Source organism: Magallana gigas, chromosome 7 (genome assembly GCF_963853765.1).
Source record: "Magallana gigas chromosome 7, xbMagGiga1.1, whole genome shotgun sequence".
Lineage (NCBI taxonomy): Eukaryota > Metazoa > Mollusca > Bivalvia > Ostreida > Ostreidae > Magallana > Magallana gigas.
In genome coordinates this window covers 36,703,265-36,723,431 of record NC_088859.1, presented here as the reverse complement: position 1 = coordinate 36,723,431, position 20,167 = coordinate 36,703,265, and the positions used below count along the sequence as shown (strand labels likewise).

At 33.4% G+C, this 20,167-nt stretch overlaps 3 protein-coding genes across 3 annotated transcripts; 2 read left to right on the top strand and 1 right to left on the bottom strand.

Annotated features, from left to right (window-relative positions):
- Positions 1-40: 40 nt before the first annotated feature.
- LOC117684767 (zinc finger CCHC domain-containing protein 7) lies at positions 41-6,213 on the top strand. Its single transcript, XM_034458251.2, has 9 exons — positions 41-145; positions 1,291-1,984; positions 2,298-2,449; positions 2,783-2,953; positions 3,156-3,191; positions 3,311-3,400; positions 3,663-3,771; positions 4,090-4,143; positions 4,262-6,213. The coding sequence occupies exons 2-9, from the start codon at positions 1,324-1,326 to the stop codon at positions 4,765-4,767; spliced, it is 1,779 nt and encodes a 592-aa protein (XP_034314142.2). The 5' UTR covers positions 41-145; positions 1,291-1,323; the 3' UTR covers positions 4,768-6,213.
- Positions 6,214-8,056: 1,843 nt separating this feature from the next.
- LOC105325434 (inactive rhomboid protein 1) lies at positions 8,057-14,410 on the top strand. Its single transcript, XM_020065999.3, has 15 exons — positions 8,057-8,163; positions 8,490-8,590; positions 8,897-9,227; positions 9,474-9,578; positions 9,752-9,867; positions 9,971-10,204; positions 10,374-10,485; positions 10,642-10,716; positions 11,894-12,055; positions 12,326-12,417; positions 12,583-12,649; positions 12,802-12,984; positions 13,104-13,204; positions 13,367-13,520; positions 13,658-14,410. The coding sequence occupies exons 2-15, from the start codon at positions 8,496-8,498 to the stop codon at positions 14,099-14,101; spliced, it is 2,271 nt and encodes a 756-aa protein (XP_019921558.2). The 5' UTR covers positions 8,057-8,163; positions 8,490-8,495; the 3' UTR covers positions 14,102-14,410.
- Positions 14,356-20,088, bottom strand: LOC105325435 (uncharacterized). Its single transcript, XM_011424992.4, has 7 exons — positions 19,703-20,088; positions 17,156-17,539; positions 16,993-17,040; positions 16,511-16,900; positions 16,067-16,264; positions 14,818-15,874; positions 14,356-14,661 (listed from the first exon to the last, which is right to left on the bottom strand). Exons 1-6 carry the CDS (start codon positions 19,761-19,763, stop codon positions 14,850-14,852), a joined length of 2,106 nt encoding a protein of 701 aa, XP_011423294.3. The 5' UTR covers positions 19,764-20,088; the 3' UTR covers positions 14,356-14,661; positions 14,818-14,849.
- Between the last annotated feature and the right edge of the window lie 79 nt (positions 20,089-20,167).

Below are 20,167 nucleotides of genomic sequence, written 5' to 3'. Positions count from 1 at the left end.
GACTTGATCGTTACGTTATATAAAAATACCCGAGGAGTGTAAAAACTGTGTAGTCTTCTAAACGTTTAGACCTTAGCAAACTGAAATCATGTTGTCATGATTCATATTGACATTGAAGAGCACATTGCATGGGCCTGACTGACTGGTATGTTTTGTTTTTCTTAGTGTTTAAGTTTGCTGATTGAGAAACTGACAAAACCACCAGCCATTTCATTAGACCATTTCTCATTCTTAATACTGTTTTCTAAATATTGGTCTGTTCATTAAAAACGGAATAGACTGCTTTTAAATTGTTGAAGATATACCATCAGCTGTTTACAAATACTATTTTATTCAATTGGCACTTAAAAAATACGAACCGTCAGCTATTTTAGTTTTTACCAAATAAAGCAGATACCTGAAGTTATTGTCAACAGATTGGATAGTAAAATGGTCATAATTATATCCCTTATGCTATAAATTCCCTTCATTCACTTCAGGATATCATCACCTATTTTTTTTTTAAAACTGTCTATAGTCTCTCCCAAGATATTTAGACAACACATCTGGGCTGTTTTTAATAAAAATAAGTTCAAATAATTTAAGAAAATATGCTGCATAAATATCTTTGGACAGACTATAAATAAACATGATTTTGTTCCTACTACAATTGATTAGCTGAAATATTTTATATCATTAATCTTTTTTTCTTATGACCACATACAACAAAAGATATGCCTTATACAATGAAGCTTTTGGATACTCTTAAGAGTTTTTGATGAATAAGTAAATTTGTATAGTTCATTTTGAGAATTAAAGCACAAAAAATATTTTTTTGGTGCCAGTAAGATATATAAATGCTAGCCTACCCGTATACATGTAATGAAAATGGAATGTTTGAAATACATGTAAGCATTAGTGAACTTGAAGTGTGCCCACTTGCTTGGGTATCTTATAGTGTCATGTGTACTTACACTTACTTACTTATCCTCTCCGTGCCCCGGAGGACGCATGAGGCCATGATGTGTACTTACAGCACCATACTTATTTAAATTTGGAAGTTATTAAATTGAGTTTATCATACCTTGTAAACACCAAAATATGCAAATTGTCACATTGTGTACATATTTTCAAACTAACATAACAAAGGTATTTCAACCAATTTATTTATTATTATTATAGGTATAAGCAATTCTCAACTATTTCAGGAAATTAAGCCTTTATTTATAAATTCATTAAATCTATGGAAGATTATGTTTACTAGGTACTTCAACACCAGTTTCATATAAACATATATTTTTCTCTTTTTAGATATTCATATATTAAAGAGAAAGTTAGGCCAGTATGATGGATTGTGAGGAGGAAGAAAATGATGTATCAGATTTAGAAGAATTGGAGTTTGCTTTGTATTCTCAAATTCATTATCAGTCAAATAAATCTGATCCTACTGAAATTCAAACCAATCTTTGTGAAAAGCCACAGAGTACCCCTAACGTTCATGAACAATATGACATCAATGTTAAATGTGTTAACAATGGGGAATCAAAATGTTCCTCTCCAAAGACATGTTCATCTGGAAGAAAAGAGAATAACGGTGTTTTTGAAAAATCTAGAAAATTTAATTCTGCAAGTACATTACATGAAGACAGTGCTATAGGACTAGAGAGCTTTTTAAGTTTAGATGGTCTTAGTAAATCTGTAATGATAGAGTGTGACTCTTTGGAATGCAGTGAAGAGGAAAACTCAAAAGCAACAGAAGTGTTGTCTAAAGAACGGAACAGTAGAGTCCAGGCTGATTCTAAGGAATCTGTGATAGAGATAGAATCGGACAGTGAGGATAGTGTTATACTGCTGAGTGACCATGTAACTGTTAATAGTGATTCAGAGAATGTCTCTGTAGACAGTGAGGACATGTTGTTAGATGAGGAACTCTCAGACTTGGAGGGTCTACATGTAAATGTTGAGAGAGAGCACCAGTCCAAGCTCTCCATGAAATATGACTTTGGTGAGAGCCTTTGAAATAATATGATCTATACATCTTTTTGGTCAATTCACTTTTGTTCAGATTTCTTGTACTGGTTTTCTTTTTTTTCCCACCCACAAAAAAAGTAAGAAATAAAGCAGAACTGTACTATGAAGACATTTAGAATTCTTTCATAATTCAAAAGCTTGCCAATAATATTATCATTTTATGACATACCTGAGTAACAGATATTGGATCAAATTAAACTACTGAAGATTATCATATATATATATATATATATATATGAATGGATAAGGATTTACAGTTTATCTAATATACTTGTGTATATTTTCAGCCAAACATCAGAAAACATGGCATATAATTGATGCAGACAGATATGGGGCAGTCCCTCACCATGCTAAGGGACGTTACTATGGCTCAGAGTTTGAAACGTGTCAAAACTGTAAGCAAAATGGACATGTAGCAAGGAGCTGCTCTAAGCCAAAAGTAAGATTGAAAATAAATGTTATTAAATTCATTGAAAAATCTTAATAACTAGAAGATATATACATGATATACACATCTTAGCATTAAAATAACTCTTTTTTGAGTGACTAAAATAAGATAGAAATACTGTTTAATTTGGTTCAAATTGTAGAGATTGATGACATTCATGTCAGCTGTATAGTGCAAAGCACATTACAAATTGAAAAGGTCATTATGTTTACTGGCATGTGCAGTTTACAAATGCTAGTACTAAGCAATTTCTCCAAATTGACAATATGTTCATGTATTTTGTTCATTTGTTTGTCACTGACATTTTTTTTATTTCAATGGCAGCTAAAGATATGTATTCTGTGTGGTTTCATTGGACACCTTCACTGGACCTGTCATCAGCGGGGATGTTTCAGGTGTGGCTGTCCAGGTCACATGACCAGGGACTGCACCGAACCATCTTTTTCAAAATGGCACCCTTGTTTTCGTTGTGGCATGCAAGGACACAACAAAAAGGTAATGTTTTTTTGTGCAAGTGTATATGAAATTGTTTTTTGCTGAAAGAAAATTTATAATGTATGACAATTTTTTTCCCAATTGATATAATGAAAATTTACAAGGGGAAGCAAGACAATAACCAAAATAAATTTGTCAGTTTACCTTATCAAATTTTAACAATAAACTTTATGATAATTAGAATATTACAATTTCATTGCAGACTTGCCCAGAGCAATGGCGACAGTATCATTTAACAGTATGTATATATACATTCATAAAATTTAAAATAAAAATGTAATATGGTAAGTGCATTAATATACCAGTAGTTAAAAAACTATTTTGTAAGTTTTTAAAGTTGGTTGTAAACTTTGACAGACTGACAGTGACAGTTTAAGAAAAGGGAAAAAGAAGAAAAACCGCAAGAAGCACTGCTACAACTGTGCAGAAAAGGGGCATTATGGATTTGTAAGTAGTCTTCTGATTAGTTAGTAGGTAAAAAAAACTTTTGAAATCCATAAGTCATAATTTCTCTTCTGTGATATCCTGTTTTACTCACAGTTTAGGTTCTCTTGCTACATGTACCAGTATTTGTGTTTATGTGTCATTACCGGTATTTCTATTCCTTACATTACTGTAGTTTTACTTTAAGTTTTCCATTGATACAGATGTACTTTTATGATTATTTATAAATGTACACATAAGCTGAATTCTGTGGCGATTGTTGTAGGAGTGTGAGGAGGAGAGGATGGAGAACCACTGCTTCCCCAGCTACCCTTTCATCAGTAGTTATGACTTTCCAGGGGTCAATGTCTCCAACAAGAGAGGTCCTGACCAAGGTACTTACATCCACAGACTGCTTGGCAATAACTGTGCACTGCTCTTTTGCAGGGCGAATTTATATAATATGGTGAAAACGATGTAATAAGAAATGTATAATAATCAATATCAAATCATTTGTTAACTAAGATTTCTTCTAGCTAGATTTTCTGTACATGGTATACTGTTTTGGAATTAATTAATGGCTGCATCTTTAATAGATTAATGAAAAATCACATGCACTATTTATATGAGCTACGTAAAACCAAAAAAAGAAAAAAGGAACATCATTCCTTCTGTCTCATTTTAACAAATCCTTTTTCTACATTGTTTTAAAGATTTTGAGGAACAATATCAGCAAAGGGCAAAAAAGAGCAAACCAGGAAACCAAGGTCTGCTATAATCATGAATATTCATCAGTTTGCAGTGTTATTCTGGTATTTTCTTAAAATCTAAATATCAATTTTATCTTTTAGAAATTAAATAAAAGGAGAAAAATTCATTTTGTAGAATGTACACCTCAAGATTCTTCAAATAAAGGAAAGAAAAAGAAGAGTCTAAAGCTGAAAAGGATTTATGACAGACTCGAGACAGAAAAAGAATTGTCCAAGAGAAAGAAGAAAAAGATGGAAAACTCCAACACATTTGGTAAACAAAGCTATGCATTGACTAATCTGTGTAGTATAAAGCAGACTTCTAATGACTGCAAGGGTTTTGATGGAAATACTGTAACACAGAAGAAAACCAAGAAAAACAAAAAACTGAAAAGGATATATGATAGAATTGACACCGAGAAGCAACAACGGTTTAATGGGACAATGAAAAGGAAGGCAGGCAAAGAAGAAGCAAGGAACTGTAATCCAAACTGGCAGAAAATGAAAAATCAGGTGAAAGGTTCAACTGGACCAATTCAAAACATCAGGAAGAATGGCAGTGTTCACTGGAAGAGTCGAGATCCTGTCAATCCAATGAATTCTTCAAAAGGTTTCAAAACAAAATTACCCGTTAAAAAATAGTGTGTCTTTTTTTTTTCCATTTTTCATGGAATTAGAGAGGTTATTATGTTTCTTTAAGAGAAGTATGAAAATTATAATTTATTTTTGATGATGTCCACTGATTGTGATTATAAATATTTATTTACCAATTTCAGGTGAATTACATGTACTATCATTTTTTTTGTAAGAAAAAATTTAGAAAAGGGAATGAAGAAGTCGTTATATGCATGCACATGGTTGATAAGTTAATTAAGATTTTAATTGTAGGTTACTGAGTGTAGATTCCTTGTTTTATTTGAATTCTGTTAAATCCCAATTCAGCAAAAACTGCTGCATATAAAACTTAGAAATCTCAAATTCACTTCCCCATATTATGCAGCAATCGTTAGCTAATGTTTGGTTAAAATGATAACTAATGTTAAACATATTATGCTAAAAAAAGATTAATTCCATGTGAGTAATATCAAGGAATCTACATTGCTAGTACTAGTACCTTCATACATTGATTTGTGGTGATATTAATTATAATGTCATTTGTTGTTTATAATTAACTCTTCAGTTGTGGTTTTTTGTTTGTTTGCAACAACTTCAACAACTTCAGGGTCATTAATGTACAATACATGGAAATAAGTGGAAGGGGTGAATAAATTATTAGTATGGTGTGTCTCTGACCTTTATGCTTTGAAAAAACCTTGTGAAATTCAGGACAACTGGTCAAAGTTATTGTTTAAGAAACATACAGTATTTAAATTCCCAAACATACATGTACCGGTACATAAATCAACAACGTCTAAAGGCATATATCATTGTATTGTTATATACTGCTCTAGATAGTTATGAGTATTTTTTCATGAAAAATGTAACTTAAGTTTTGTTGAGTTGCAGTTTTATAATTATTTGAAAGATATATTTGCTTTATTGTGATACTTTCTTATAAACTATTGAGTATGTTGCAGTATACATTCCTAAATCAATATACCATTTAACACAAGTATGCTTTTTTGATTTTTGAATGATAATCCAATCAGAATACACCTTTTTCCACTGTTAAAAATGCATCTGCATGATTTCACTTACTTCCATTGCAAAAGTATTTGATGTGTAATTTCACATGAACCAGTTTCTTTTATGGTTGAAGAATCTGAATTAAAGGAATAAATGAAATAAAACAATATATTTGTTTCTACCATTTCCTTCCAAGTAGAATATAATGCTGTTCATGGGGCACATGACCAAGTGGTCATAAATATTAGGGCAGTAACCCAAAGGTCGCTGGTACGGGCCCCACAGTGGTTACTTGTTGTTTATTGAACCCTTAGACAAGGCAGTTTATCTACATTATCCCGGTCCACCCAGCTGAATTATGTACTGGCTTACACTGGGGGGTTTATAATTAGCACTATGGAAACTAAGGGGGAAACACCGGCTCTATGGGTCTTTATGGCTGAAGGAAGGATTTAACTTTTAACGATAATGGTGTACATATATCACCCAAATGATTTTACACATAAAAGTATACTCAAGATAATAATATTATTTGACTTTTAAAATAAAAATATTTTTTAGAAAAAATTGTAGTCTTAGAATATGCATGTTCAGGTTGTTGATTCGCGTTCCTTTCAATAACATGCAATAACTTGAATCTGCCATAATCATACAAACATGAATAGATTACAGAGTCAAGTTTTGAACTTTGATCTATGTAATTAAGAAATCTCTCGAAATGCAAATTTATTGCTTGAAAATACATAATAAATGTTTAAAGCATTTAGTCCTTATAAATTTACGAAATGAGAATTTATGTATTTACCGCTCTTGGTACCGAATTTACCGTTTTAATGAATTCACGTATCTTGCGATTTTTGGTCAGACTGTTATATGTTTTTATATTAAAGAAGAGAAACATACTTGCTACATTCTGTGTTGATTTCGTGCGAATTTTCAAATTTTGAACGATGAGCAAACTATGACCCCCCCCCCCCCCACCTGCCCTTCCCCAAGCGCACACATGTACATTGTACCTTTTGCCTATAAAAAATACAGGGAAATTAAACCTTTGTAGTTATTTGCATTTGCATAGAATTATTCCGGTATATCTCTTTCCGATACATTCTGACATAGCCAGTATACATATTAAAATGTTTGTAAATATTATATTTTACTACATGTGAAAACTGCAAATCGAGGAAAGCTGTTTTGTTATCAATTCATGATTGAAAGATTCAACGTACCGTATCATCGAGAAACTGAATGATACGATAAAGTGGGTGTCATTATGCATTAACAATGCTAAAGCCAACATATATTATTTTCGTTTTAAAATCAAATAATATAACAAAAAATGTTGAGTATATTTTAATTTATTTGTGTTTTGTCCAAATTCTACATGCATATCTAGAATTTGGTTATCAAGAATATTTTTTTACTTTGAAAATTCATTTGGGGGAGTTTAAAGATACATGCATGTTTCTTGTAACTTTAAAAATACATGTATCATCAATGTTCTGCGGATAGCACACTTTCATACATGTATGTTTAATATTATTATAATATGCCCCCGTTGGAAACGACAATATCTTGATAACCCCTTTCCTAACAGGAAAAAAACAGGGAATTGTACCAATTTTTAAAAGTGGATTTTTTTTTCAGCCGACTAAGTCGCAATTTCTTAAAAATTCGAATATATCAAATGAGAGGCTATTTTTTGACACAAATAGTCGACAGCTAAACGATTGATTTTATAGACAATTTGGTTACTGATCGATGCATCTCAACTGTGAAGTGAGATATTTATCTTTCTTAATATTCATACAGTAAGATAATACATGTACATGTATCTAGTAATTCCTGTTGGCAAAATAAGTTTCCTAAACGATATAATTCAATAATTTGAATTGTTTTTGTATTATATCAGTGTGGTAGATGAGCGATTTTACATCCCAGTATAATATATGATTAATAAATACATGTACAAATGTATATGACACAAAATTACATAAAACAAATATTTTTAAAAAATCAGGCAATGCATGAATAAATTAGATTAGAATAATATCATAAAAGGATAAATTAATAAAAAAAAAAAAAATAATAAAGTTCCGGGGCGAGGGTCTATATATTTGGGGTGGGGTGGAAGGGGGGGGGGGTAAACCCTGTCCTCAAGCACCTGTGGTATGTGAATCCTAACGTTATCATTGTCTAGTTTTTTGTGCTTTTTTATTTGAGTTTGTTTGATTGATTTTTTTTTTCAAATTTGAAAATTTAGAAAAAAATAGCATATTTCATTTGTTAGGTTTGTGAATTTATTACATCGGGCTCGGAATTGCGAAAGTTTAACAGGTGCTTTTCCGGTTTGTCGCCATTGACTCGGAAAATAAACAGAAATCTGAGAACTCCACAAAAAGGTCTATTACAAAGGTAAAATAAACTTATTTTTAGAAATGTATCATATAAAAACAAATCAATATATTATTTAAGCTATAGATTTTAACTTCACTGTATGCAGTTTGATAGAGCAAACTGGATTCAAGGACAGACTGCTGAAATATTTGCAACTTGTCCAAACTGAGTCTCAGCGATCTTTATTTGCTTAGACATCTTTCGATGAAATAACTCTCTATCACTCTCAAAAATAGTAAACAAAAATTAAAAGTATAGTTTTGTGTACTATTTTCGTTTCGGCAAAACAAAAAGAAAAAAAATGAATGCATGTTTTAATGATATAAGCATTTGTTTACCTGTAGACAACCATGAGCCACAAGGCCATCGACAGGCAAGCGTCAAAAATGACAACAGCAAGTTCACCTGCGAGTGGAGAATCAAAGGAAAAGAAAAGTGTTGCTAGGTACATTTTATTCAAGTTTAACTTGTTGAAAGGGTTATATACATTTGTCAGCTATATGTGCCTGCATCGTTAGGAAGTTAGACTAATAAAGTTTTTTGATGTTGCAAAAAACACACAATTGACAAAATTTAATAATGCAATACTTTTGCTTGTGTCTTATCATGTTTCTTAGAATCAGATTCAAGTCTTAATCGGTGAATACAGATAATAACTATTTTACAAATTATTAAAAGTTCAGCAGACATTTAAACAAAGTTGGCTAATGATGATTTTATTTTAACTTGTATTAGTGTTTAATCCTTATAGAAAAATCCGAAGCAGTGTTGCAAGCTTCTTTGGTATTGAAGACGATGAAGAAAAGTCCAAAATTCACCAGGAAAGATGGAGAAACAGAAGACTCCACTATTACAAAAAGCAAATCAAACCAGAAGAGCTGGAAAAAAGGGATTTAGGACTGAAAGATGAACTGGATAACTCAACCATCAAATACATCCATGATCCATACAGAATGCCAGGATCCAGAAGAACTACTCCCCTGTCAAGCACCAGCACTTATGCCAGAGTCAATAGACCCTCTAAGAGACTCAGAAAAGAATCTGTTGCCAAGATGACTGTCAAAGGCATCTTGACTGTGGCTGTGAGTACAATACATTTATTTCAAAAAGAGTTTTGGATTTTATTAAATGAAAGGAACTTAATTTGGCTCAGTGAACTGAAAATTCAAATTATTTTTTTTATTTTAATATAATTAGTGTTCATTTACATGATTTTATGTAGTGATGATAAGGACATGGATCAAAGGATATTAATTGTATTTAAATAATTTTATGAATATTGTCTATTTGATTTCATTTTTAATGGGTGATTGTTTTTGATATACAAGGGAATGAGAAACAAGCTAAGAAAGAAGCCCCAGCAGAAAAGTTTTGGACCTGGAAGTTACACAGGGGACTACCCGGATGATCTCTCAGCTAGTATCAATTATCATGTGAGAGACTTGGTTTAAATTGCGCTAAAGAATATTTCTTACTATATCTTACATATGTGTATAAAAGTTATATTTTTTTTGTGAACAATGATAAAAAAAAATACAAGACAGGGTATCGAGTACATATATTTGGATGTGTATTAATAGCTCAAAATACGTCTCTTTATTAATAGCAACATGAAGATGCATTTAGCTTGGTGGATGATGTTTTCTACGACGAACCAATAGCACCACCAGAGAAGCCTTTTCATAAGATGACTAGCATTGGAGAGGAAGGAGAATATGAACTGTTAGCAAATTTAATTTCTGTTATAAAAGAGATATATTATTACAGGATAACTTTTGAATTCAAATTTACAAATGTCAGAGAATGAAAATGTATTGTTTTTTAGCCCTAGAGGTGGATGGGGTAAAAGTAGGACTCAACCTAAAGGTAGGCCATCAGGATATGAGGATGGAGAGTTTGGACTCAGTAGGATGGAACCAGAGGTCGTGAACTCAATTACAGCCAATGACAAACGTGAAGTAGGAATGGGATTTGTGGGTCGACTTTTCAACAGGAGCTACAGGAGTGAGAGAATGAATTCATATGTGAAGACCCAAATTGACAGCATTGATGACCATAGGTACATATTCACTGCACAATATTCATTTTGTAACTTTGCATGTTAAATATTGTTAAAGTAAAAGAATTAGTCCTTTTTCAACATGAATCTGTGTCTTCATTCCATGTGGAAGAGTTGTAAGGTTCACATTCCTGCCAGTGTATACTTAATCTATATTCTCTGTTTACAGGCCATACTTTACGTACTGGGTGACCTTTGTACAGACCCTGATCTTCATTGTGTCCGTGGCTGTTTATGGCATTGCTCCAATTGGAGTTTCAGAGACAGAGACCAGAAAGATTGTAAGTTAGCAAATACAGGTGCATGTATGCTCCAAATGTTTACTAAGTTATTAAATTTAAGAAATGCCAGCTGGCTGACAACCAGTTATTACAGGTTGATTGAATCATCTACTTGTAGTTGCCTTACCTATATGGAATATGTATTCTCTTTGACAGGTATTAAAACCAAATTTGGCCTTTGAGACAGTGAAATATACTGAAAAGGATAATTTGTGGATTGGACCTAAACAGGTGTGTAAAAATTGTATTATTCACTCACGCTAAAAATGTCTGTATTATTAGAATATTTCTTTTACACAGTATTTTTGATAAATTACATTTAACTTATGCATATTATGTTACTAAACTTGAAGAACAGGAACACAATAACTTAATTATGAGACAACTGCATTATACTGCAGAGGCGGATCCAGCAATTTGGAAAAGGGGGGGTTCCAATTAATGATAATCAATACGTGCAAAATTCATTATTTTTCAACAAACAAGGCCTTTTGAACGTTTTCCATGCGTAAATTTAATTAACAGTTATCTCGTCAATATCTACATGTATTTCATACCTATCTTAATATCAGAGTGCACTGCATTTATTAAGCGTTTTGGGTTAGGTAAGGACGATTTGCACAATTTCTAGCCTTAGAAAAAAAAACAAGTCTCCAGCAATGAGAACGTACGTTTATGCTTAATAGAAAGAAACACTAAAAACAAAAAAAAAAATGATTCAGACTTATTACGACAAGCTATTATAAATATAAATTTTTTGGTAATTTTTTTGTGTCTTTGATGTTTAAATTCTAAACTATTTATCGATTTTGATTTCTATTGATTGCCTTCTTAAATAAAGGTCTAAATGATAGGATATGACAAAAAATGGGGATACTTAATGTGCTGAATAGATTGTACATGTGTAATACAATGGTACAAGCAATAGTCGTCCCAGGGAACTTGATGTGACCTCTGTAATGGGTGCGCAACATCACCCGGCACTAGTACAGATGCGATCATATTCAAGAAAGTTGTGAAAAGTTGTGCATTTACATAATGGTTTACATATAAACCCCTTACACGGTATTTTTGTAACGTAATTTCCGATTCATGGGGGGTTGGGGGGGTTGGGAAGGCTTCGTTTGTGATTCAGGTATTAAGGCAGCTAGCATTCCAGAAAAATAGCATAACCCGCATAAGAAATTCTTTAGATGAGCAATTTTAAAAGCATTTATTTGAAATAATTAAAGTATTTATGGTATAAATGGGAAAAATTGCCTTTAAATAGGCATTACAAGTTTTCAAAAAAAACATATGTCTCAGAGAAAGGGGGGGTTCCGACCCCCGGAACCCCCCCTCTGGATCCGCCAATGTACTGATTCTTGGGATAAGAATAAAATAGAGTACTGCTTATGTTTGTTTGTAGGCTGACTTGATACACTTAGGGGCTAAGTATTCTCCATGCATGAGAAGAGATGACAACATATGGGAAGGAATCTACAAGGATAGAGCTGAGGAGAAAGAATCGGCATGCTGTATCAGGGACGACGGATCAGGATGTGTACAGTCTGTCAAAACCAAATGTAGTGTGAGTTGTGCCCCTTTGAACACACTTGCATTTATATATATATATATATTATATATAGATGCTACTGTAAAAATGAAGTATTAAAAATACTGTTTAATCAGTTTCCTGTGAAGTAATGTTCGATATGATAACAATTTAGTAACACTTATCTCTAAAATTGTTAATGACATTACCTTATTTAATAAAATTTATTCAACATTCTAGCATTAGAATAATGAATTGTTGCTCAATCTGTTAAATTTTGATCAGTATTTTTGTTATTTCTTGTAGACTGTGCTGTCAACATTTAACAAGTACAATGCTACTACTGCTGCCACCAACAATGGGTTTACTGCAGGCTCTGTATGTGGTCAGGACCCCAAGTAAGTAAAACTTTATGTGTACTAAAAATGTTAGACTCAATTGTAGTACAGAAAAATAACTACTGAACTGTATTTCAAAAGAATATGTTGTGTAAGTAAAATTGAATTAGTTAAATCAAATATATCAGCACATGTGTATTTACATCATGTGAATAATTTTTTCAGGTATTGTAATAAGCCAGCATCTGTAGCCCCCTTTGAGTGGGATAAATCAGACATTACTAAATGGCCGGTAAGTGCTCAAAATTAAACACAGCAACAAGCAACCTGCTTGATTTTACTGTTGTATGCATTTTCCTTAAATCTTAAGTTTTGTAATTTCTATGAAGTAGCAGTTACTGTATTTCATTTTCATTAAATGCTGAATTGCCTTTTTTTCTGCAGTATTGTGAAGACACTGGAAAACCTGTGTCCAATGTTTCCTCCAAAATAGATAGACACATGAGTTGTGACATTACGGGACGTCCATGTTGTCATGGCATCCAAGGAGAGTGCATGATCACCACCAGGGAGCACTGCAACTTCATTAAAGGGTACTACCATGAAGACAAATATCTCTGCTCTCAGGTAAAAAAAAGTGTTAACGTTTATATTTTTGTTTGCTTTTGCATGCGATTGTACACTGTGTTTTAGATGCTTCAAAATATCTCTCAAAGAATGCTATTGATTTACATTATATTTTGCAGGTCAACTGCTTGGGACAAATCTGTGGAATGATGGACTTTGCAGATGAAAATAATCCAGACCAGTTTTATAGATTGTGGACTTCTCTATTTTTACATGGAGGGTAAGTGTTTGGATCACCTCAATTTGTTATTATTGGATATGTCATATTTTGAATTTTGAATTGAACAAACATTTGAACCCTATATTATTTTTTTTTGTTTATTGAACAATTGTTATTCAAAGTAGCTGTAAAATATGTATAAATAAGACTGTTATATTTCAGATTATTCCATCTTGTAATTACAATTGGTTTCCAGTTCCTCGTTATGAGGGACATCGAGAAGCTGACTGGCTGTATAAGATTGGCCATTATTTACCTAGGAAGTGGAGTAGCAGGGAATTTGGCCAGCTCCATTTTCCTTCCTTATCATGTTGAGGTGATTTTTTTAAATTTAAAATTGCATATTGTTTTCACTTAAAATAAATCCTATTGGTGTATTGTTGATTCTGATATTACATGTAAGAACACTTTATTTGCAGTAAAAATACTGATTATCTTTTTTATGTTTTAAAGGTTGGACCCGCTGGCTGCCAGTTTGGAATCCTGGCCTGTCTGTTAGTGGAGGTCCTACAGAGCATTCAGATGTTAAAGAGACCATGTCTAGCCATCCTGAAAATCGGAGGCTTTATTGCTTTCTTATTCATTCTTGGCTTGCTCCCCTGGATTGACAACTGGGCCCATGTGTGTGGTTTCCTGTTCGGATTCCTGCTGGCATTTTCACTACTCCCGTATGTGTCCTTCGGGGAGTTTGACAGACGGAGAAAGATCATCGGAATTATTTTATCCCTGGGAGGGGCCATTTTCTTGTTTATCATTCTTGTGGTGTTGTTTTATGTATTGCCTTTGTACGACTGTCCTGGGTGTCAGTACTTTAACTGTATACCGCTTACTGATGACTTTTGTAAAAACATGGAGGTCAACAATCAAAGGGAATCCACTTACAGTTCCTATCTCTGACATTTTCTTAGTAATGAATAAATACAGAATGTGGCTTTGATCACATACTTTCTACACAAATTTAGGTATTTACAAGGGATTTTTGTTGGTTTTGTAGACAAATACTTTATTAATTTAGTAACAAGTTTGTTGTACACGAACATGCATTTTTTTAAAGCAGGCAATAATATAGCTGTGTATGCATAATATTTATAGAAGAGATTCAAAGAGTTGCAAAATTTCTTTTGATATTTTATTTATAATTTTACCCTTTCTGTTTTTTTTTTTGTTTTTTGTATTTTTACAATAGATAAACATTTTGAAATAGTGAAAAATTCTGTTGTTTTTTCTTACACTTTGAAAGGAAGGAAAAATTCTCACTAAGAAGATTTAATCCATTGATTGAAATATGCATTATCATTATAAGTCCATTATCATGAATTGTCATGAAAATAATGGGATAAGTTAATTGAAAATTAAATAGATAAATTTCATTAAGTTAACTTTCATCTAAACTGCTTCTGTGACAATTTTCATTCATTGTGTCTTTCTGTTTTCTGTTTCTTCAAAACATGGACTCCCTGGAAAAGAAAAAAATATATGACATTGAATATGTGGTAGATTTATTACATAGTCAAGTAACATAATCTCACTATAACTTGTAGGTGGATGAGAATGTTAGGACCATCAACAAACAAACTAAGACTGACAGAAAACTGTTCCATCTAATTTCTTACAGAATAACCCCCTTTTAATGCTGGAGGACCTGTTACTTCTTTGACTTGGCTGACAGTATGTTCAGTAAAGGTGCTTTTCCTTCCAAGTCTCTCATTTTATGATGGGTGGAATTTGATGCATGGGATATTGATGCAGCTGGATTGCTGCCTGGGACCAATTTTAACGGGGTTGTCGGGTCTGTTGTATGTATCAGAGTTGGAAGTTTGTTAGTAACTGATGTTGAAGTATTTGTTTGGGATTTTGATGGAACCTTCTGAGATGCTTTTGTTGGTATAGATGTCAGTGTTGTCTGTGAAGAATTCTTTATTGTTGATGGAGTAGTAGTGTTTGTTGTTGGTGTTGTAGTGGTTGTTGTCTTTGTTGTTGTTGGAGAATTCGTTGTTTGAGTGTTCGATGTTGTTGGATTGGTCGTTGTTGTTAGAGAGGAAGTTGTTGGTGGTGTTGTTGGAGCAGTAGTTGTTGGAATTGTAGTAGTTGTTATTGGTGTTGTTGTTGGATAAGTCGTAGTTGTTGGATTAGTTGTGGTTGTTGTTGGATTGTTAGTTGTTGGTTGTGTTGTTGGAGCAGTAGTTGTTGGAACTGTAGTAGTTGTTGTTGGTGTTGTTGTTGGATTAGTCGTAGTTGTTGGATTAGTCGTTGTTGGAGAAGTAGTAGTTGTTGATGTTGTTGTTGGATTAGTCATTATTGTTGTTGGAGCAGTCGTTGATGGTGGAGAAGTCGTTGAAGTTGTTTGAGTAGTAGTTGTTGTTGTGGCCAAAATTGTTGTTTGAGGTCTTGTTGTTTTTGTAGAAGGTGGCATTATTGTGGTTGTTATTGTTGTCGTTCTTTTAAGTGTTGAAGTTGTTGGTGTAGTGGACGTAGGTTGTGATGTTGTTGGTTTTTGGGTGATATGAGGTGCTTGGGTATGATAACCCGTTGGCACTAATTGAATCTGAGTAATTGCAAACGCTATTTTGCAAGCGAGTGTTACGGGAATACTGGTATTAGGCATTGTGAAATACAGATGGACTGTGGAATGAAATCTGCAGAGATCATCATTAGGAATGCTATCCATCTCTGTCAAAGAAAATGATGGTTTTATAAGTCAAATTTACAATGCAATATAAAAAACGGTAATACACGATTCTAAGCAAATAGTCTTTTTATTTTATGCGCGGCTAAAGAATTTTTTTCAGGGGAGTCTAAACAGCCCCTGCCCAAACCCCAGATCCGCGCATGTAATGTGAAAAGTCAGTTTTGAACAAGTACCTGGTGTCACCCCATCTTTCCCCTTTAACACTCTCTCTGTTGTTCCGTTGGATTCTGTCCATATGATGGGTATCTTTGGTTTTCCAGTTATCCCTTCACAGTTGAAATAAAGGTTTTTACCCGGATTTATATGGTATACAGTGTTATTGGGAATTAGTTGGCCTTTGTTGTCCTTAATGGATGGTTTTCCATTTAAGGCTACAAAAGTAAAGAATCAAATCTATACAGCATGTTGCAATGCAGATTAACTGTAACATTTATGGTATCCAATGGCCTTTGAAACGTGAGTCGATATATATTAACAGCTGCGAGTTAAAACTGGACCAAAAAAGAAACTATAGCAAAAAACCCTATAACATATTGATTCTACATGAACAGAACGTATGATTAATAGACCTGATTTATATAGAGAAGGTTTGTCAATACACGTTTAATAACACTCACATTTGACTACAAAATCGCCTGAGCTGATATATTGGGTCACGTTTCCATTCGAGTTCAAACCGTTGAATAGGCACGTGTAGCGACCGCCGTCCTCACATTTTATTTCTTTAAACTCTAGTTCCATGTAGGAGTTGTGACTCAGCAAATCTCCTGAATAGGCAATTCGATTATCTAGATCCGTAATGTTGAATTCTTCGCTCCATTCGAACGTGCTTTTTGTGCTGTTTAGAGCTTTGAACATGTAGGCCATTGGTCGCTGGTACATGTGACCCTCGATCATTATTGATATCCATTCTGGCTTTTTGATCACATTGCCTGGCGATTCGCATCTTACACGAAGCCCAGATTCACCAATGTAAGCCGATAGCATGTTTATGGTAATAACCACATCTGCAAATAGTGCCATTGAAAGTAATGGAATTCGTACTGAAAATGTACATTTGGTCTTTTGAAGATTACACTGTTAACATAGAACAACTTACCTTTGTTTAATGATAGAGCACCAGTTATATTGCTTTGAATGATATGGTCTAAAAAATCAAAAAATATTTTCTTGAACATTTGATGCAATTCAGTTACAAGTTATCCTGTTCTTTACAAAGAATGCTTAATTCGTCGACCTATTTACGAAAAATGTCTACCTACACTGTACAAAGAAATCCTCCGATTCGTGAAACTCTAGCATATGGTTGTTGGCATCCAAACCTCCATAATTACACGTATATCTTCCACCATCTTCAATTTTAGCGGAATAAATGTCCAATACCAAGAACGCAAGACCCTCCAAGCTTCCGTTCACCGCCATCCTCTGCTGTAGATCGGTAACGTTGAACTCATCCCCCCACTCAAAGGTGTGGCTATTGTTTGGGGTCCTCACCATGTTAACCAAAGGTCTCTCGTAGAAATGTCCCTCCAGTAGAATCGTCATCCACTCTGCCTTCCTGATTTTTGTGCCAATTGCCTCACATCGTATTCTGATTCCGCCGTCACCAATGTAGGCAAATGGATGGTTGATGTTGATGGCAACATCTAGATATAGAGAACGTTTTCACGAATAAATAAAAATGATAAAAAATATGTTTGTATGAGGGAGAGAATGAAAGAAAGAGAGAGAGCGATAATATATAATTGTGTTATCTGCATTTGTATAAAAAAATTCATAGTAGACGTTGATCTATGATCTCCTGATTATTTTTGCTGCTTTTATTATAATGATTTCATTAACTGACGTTTTTATAAGCTTACAGTGTACATTGTTTCTTAATTGACCGCGGTGGAAATTTGACAGCCATAATGCTCAGTTTTATGGGGGAAAAAGACCATTGATTTGTGGCGACGCGTTCTCATTTACGAAATAAAAATAGCTCTCCGAATATCGGGTACTAGATTTTAGAGATACTTCGTGCATTTACAAAAAAGTGTTTTAATACAAGCAGAGAGCAGGGCTGCAAATTATACTACAACTTTATAAAAGTTAAAGAAAATTACATTGTTTTATTACAATAATTATGACCGCGGTGGAAATTTGACAGCCATAATGCACAGTTTTATGAAGAAAAAAAAAGACCATTGATGGCGACGCGTTCTCATTTACGAAATAAAAATAGCTCTCCGAATATCGGGTACTAGATTTTAGAGATACTCCGTGCATTTACAAAAAAGTGTTTTAATACAAGCAGAGAGCAGGGCTGCAAATTATACTACAACTTTCTCAAAGTAAAAGAAAATTACATTGTTTTATTACAGTAATTATCACTAACATATAATTAAAGCAAATTAAAAATTGAATAAAAAACATCATGAAATAGTAGATGTAACCTTCTTAAGGTATAATGTTTTGAAAACTTTGAAAGCCTTTAGTTTCGAGATAAATTCTGGGGTCATTCGATGAGGTAATACACCAACAAGTTTACATATCTTTTTATTTACCCCCACCCACACTGCCAAAAAGCAGTTGAGGTTGCTTGTCTAGAAACAAACTTTGAAAAAATATTTTTAAAAAAAGATTACGGTTTAATCAATAAAAACGAGTGTGAGACTTGACCGGTGTGTGTTTACTATTTACATGTATGACCGATTCCACTTTAAGATCTGACCGGTTTGTGTTTACTGTATACATGATTTTGTATAACCGATTCCACTGTGAGACATGACCGCTTTGTGTTTACTATATACATGATTTTGTATGACCGATTCCACTGCGAGATCTGACCGGTTTGTGTGTTCGATATACATGTATGGCCGAATACTGAAGGCTGTGTCATTGACCCATATACTGACATTCTCCCATGCAGTCACGTGATCACAGAAGCAAGTTGGTGGGTGAGAGACTATCCCCAAAAGTCTTGGAAAAAAACCCTCTTTCTCAAAACTCGAGCTCGAAATCTTCCCCCCTCCCCAGGGAAGAAAATGATTGTGACAAGGAGTGCTACACTATCAACAACCCTCTTATTTTGATTTATATCAGTCTGCATTTCGATATATCTATATACATTCCAATTTACAAAAGAATTGATATCCTAGTTTGCTTTTGAATAAGCTTTTATGTATGTCACTTGAGTAAAAGGTAGATTTGCACACAAAAATGCAAAAAAAAGGGGGGGGGGTCGTCGCCCGTCCCCACGGCCTTTCCCAGTTGCCACGAACCTTTGAGGTTTAAAAACGCTGTCTTTTAATTTATAAGTACCTTGTTTTGCCCATGTTTCTATGTTTGAAAATCATACATCATCTTAATCCAGACTAAAATCATACATCATCTTAATCCGGACTAAAGCATTAGATAAATATTAAATTAAGGTCATGCACGTCTATATTTAGGCAACGCAGGTAGTCCTTGGTCATTTTCTGTATAACATAACCCAATTTTGGAAATTTCGTATACCAACTTCTCGCAATCTTATCAAATCTATGAACTATTTATAACACATATTATATATATATACTATTATTATACATGTAACATTTCATCGTTTAGGCATTTTTAATGTATCAATACAAGGCAATTTGCCAACCAAAAAATACCAATTAATAATTTCTAAAATATGATAAAAAGCACATGGAATAAGATAATAGAAATTGCCATTAAAAACTTTTCTTATGGAAGCATATCAAGTTATATTTGACATACAATTTAAACTCGATTCAAGACAAAAAAAAATGTTTGGAATGAAAATATGTTAATAATTTTCTTACCCTGGTTTGTCCAGCTACCCGACACAGACGTTATGGTCAAACAAAGTAGAATCCAAAACATTGTCACTGAAACTGGCCTTATCGGTACATGTGTTATTGTGGCGTTGTATAACAGTTTACACCGAGAGGACCATGTTTTATGATTGATGATGAATAGCAAAAAATGGAGGACCTAGTTCTCAAACTTTCGTAATCTAAGTCAGGGTATGCAGGTTAAGAGATTGTTCGCAAAGTCACGAAAACGTAATCACTTCCTAATTAAGGGGGTTAAATGCTTACAAGGTGTAAATCCCTTGATATTGAATGGGCGGCCAAAACATTCTGATAAACTAGACTAATGTTTACACTAACACAGCATCTACTGTATTACGAATAATTATATGTCATCTTTTTGGAAAGATATTTGGAGCGAAAGTGTGCTAAGATTTATTATTTCGTCGAATTGTATGTGTATTTTTCAGATCC

Excerpts from the sequence above, each read along its gene's own strand:
- LOC117684767 (XM_034458251.2), top strand. The coding sequence starts at position 1,324 with ATGATGGATTGTGAGGAGGAAGAAAATGATGTATCAGATTTAGAAGAA. Across the intron at positions 3,192-3,310 it reads GGCGACAGTATCATTTAACA|ACTGACAGTGACAGTTTAAG; the intron begins GTATGTATATAT and ends AAACTTTGACAG. Across the intron at positions 4,144-4,261 it reads GAGCAAACCAGGAAACCAAG|AATGTACACCTCAAGATTCT; the intron begins GTCTGCTATAAT and ends TTCATTTTGTAG.
- LOC105325434 (XM_020065999.3), top strand. The coding sequence starts at position 8,496 with ATGAGCCACAAGGCCATCGACAGGCAAGCGTCAAAAATGACAACAGCA. Across the intron at positions 9,579-9,751 it reads CAGCTAGTATCAATTATCAT|CAACATGAAGATGCATTTAG; the intron begins GTGAGAGACTTG and ends CTTTATTAATAG. Across the intron at positions 12,418-12,582 it reads GTATGTGGTCAGGACCCCAA|GTATTGTAATAAGCCAGCAT; the intron begins GTAAGTAAAACT and ends TAATTTTTTCAG.
- LOC105325435 (XM_011424992.4), bottom strand. The coding sequence starts at position 19,763 with ATGTTTTGGATTCTACTTTGTTTGACCATAACGTCTGTGTCGGGTAGC. Across the intron at positions 17,540-19,702 it reads GGGTAGCTGGACAAACCAGG|ATGTTGCCATCAACATCAAC; the intron begins GTAAGAAAATTA and ends CTCTATATCTAG. Across the intron at positions 17,041-17,155 it reads GGAGGATTTCTTTGTACAGT|ACCATATCATTCAAAGCAAT; the intron begins GTAGGTAGACAT and ends TTGATTTTTTAG.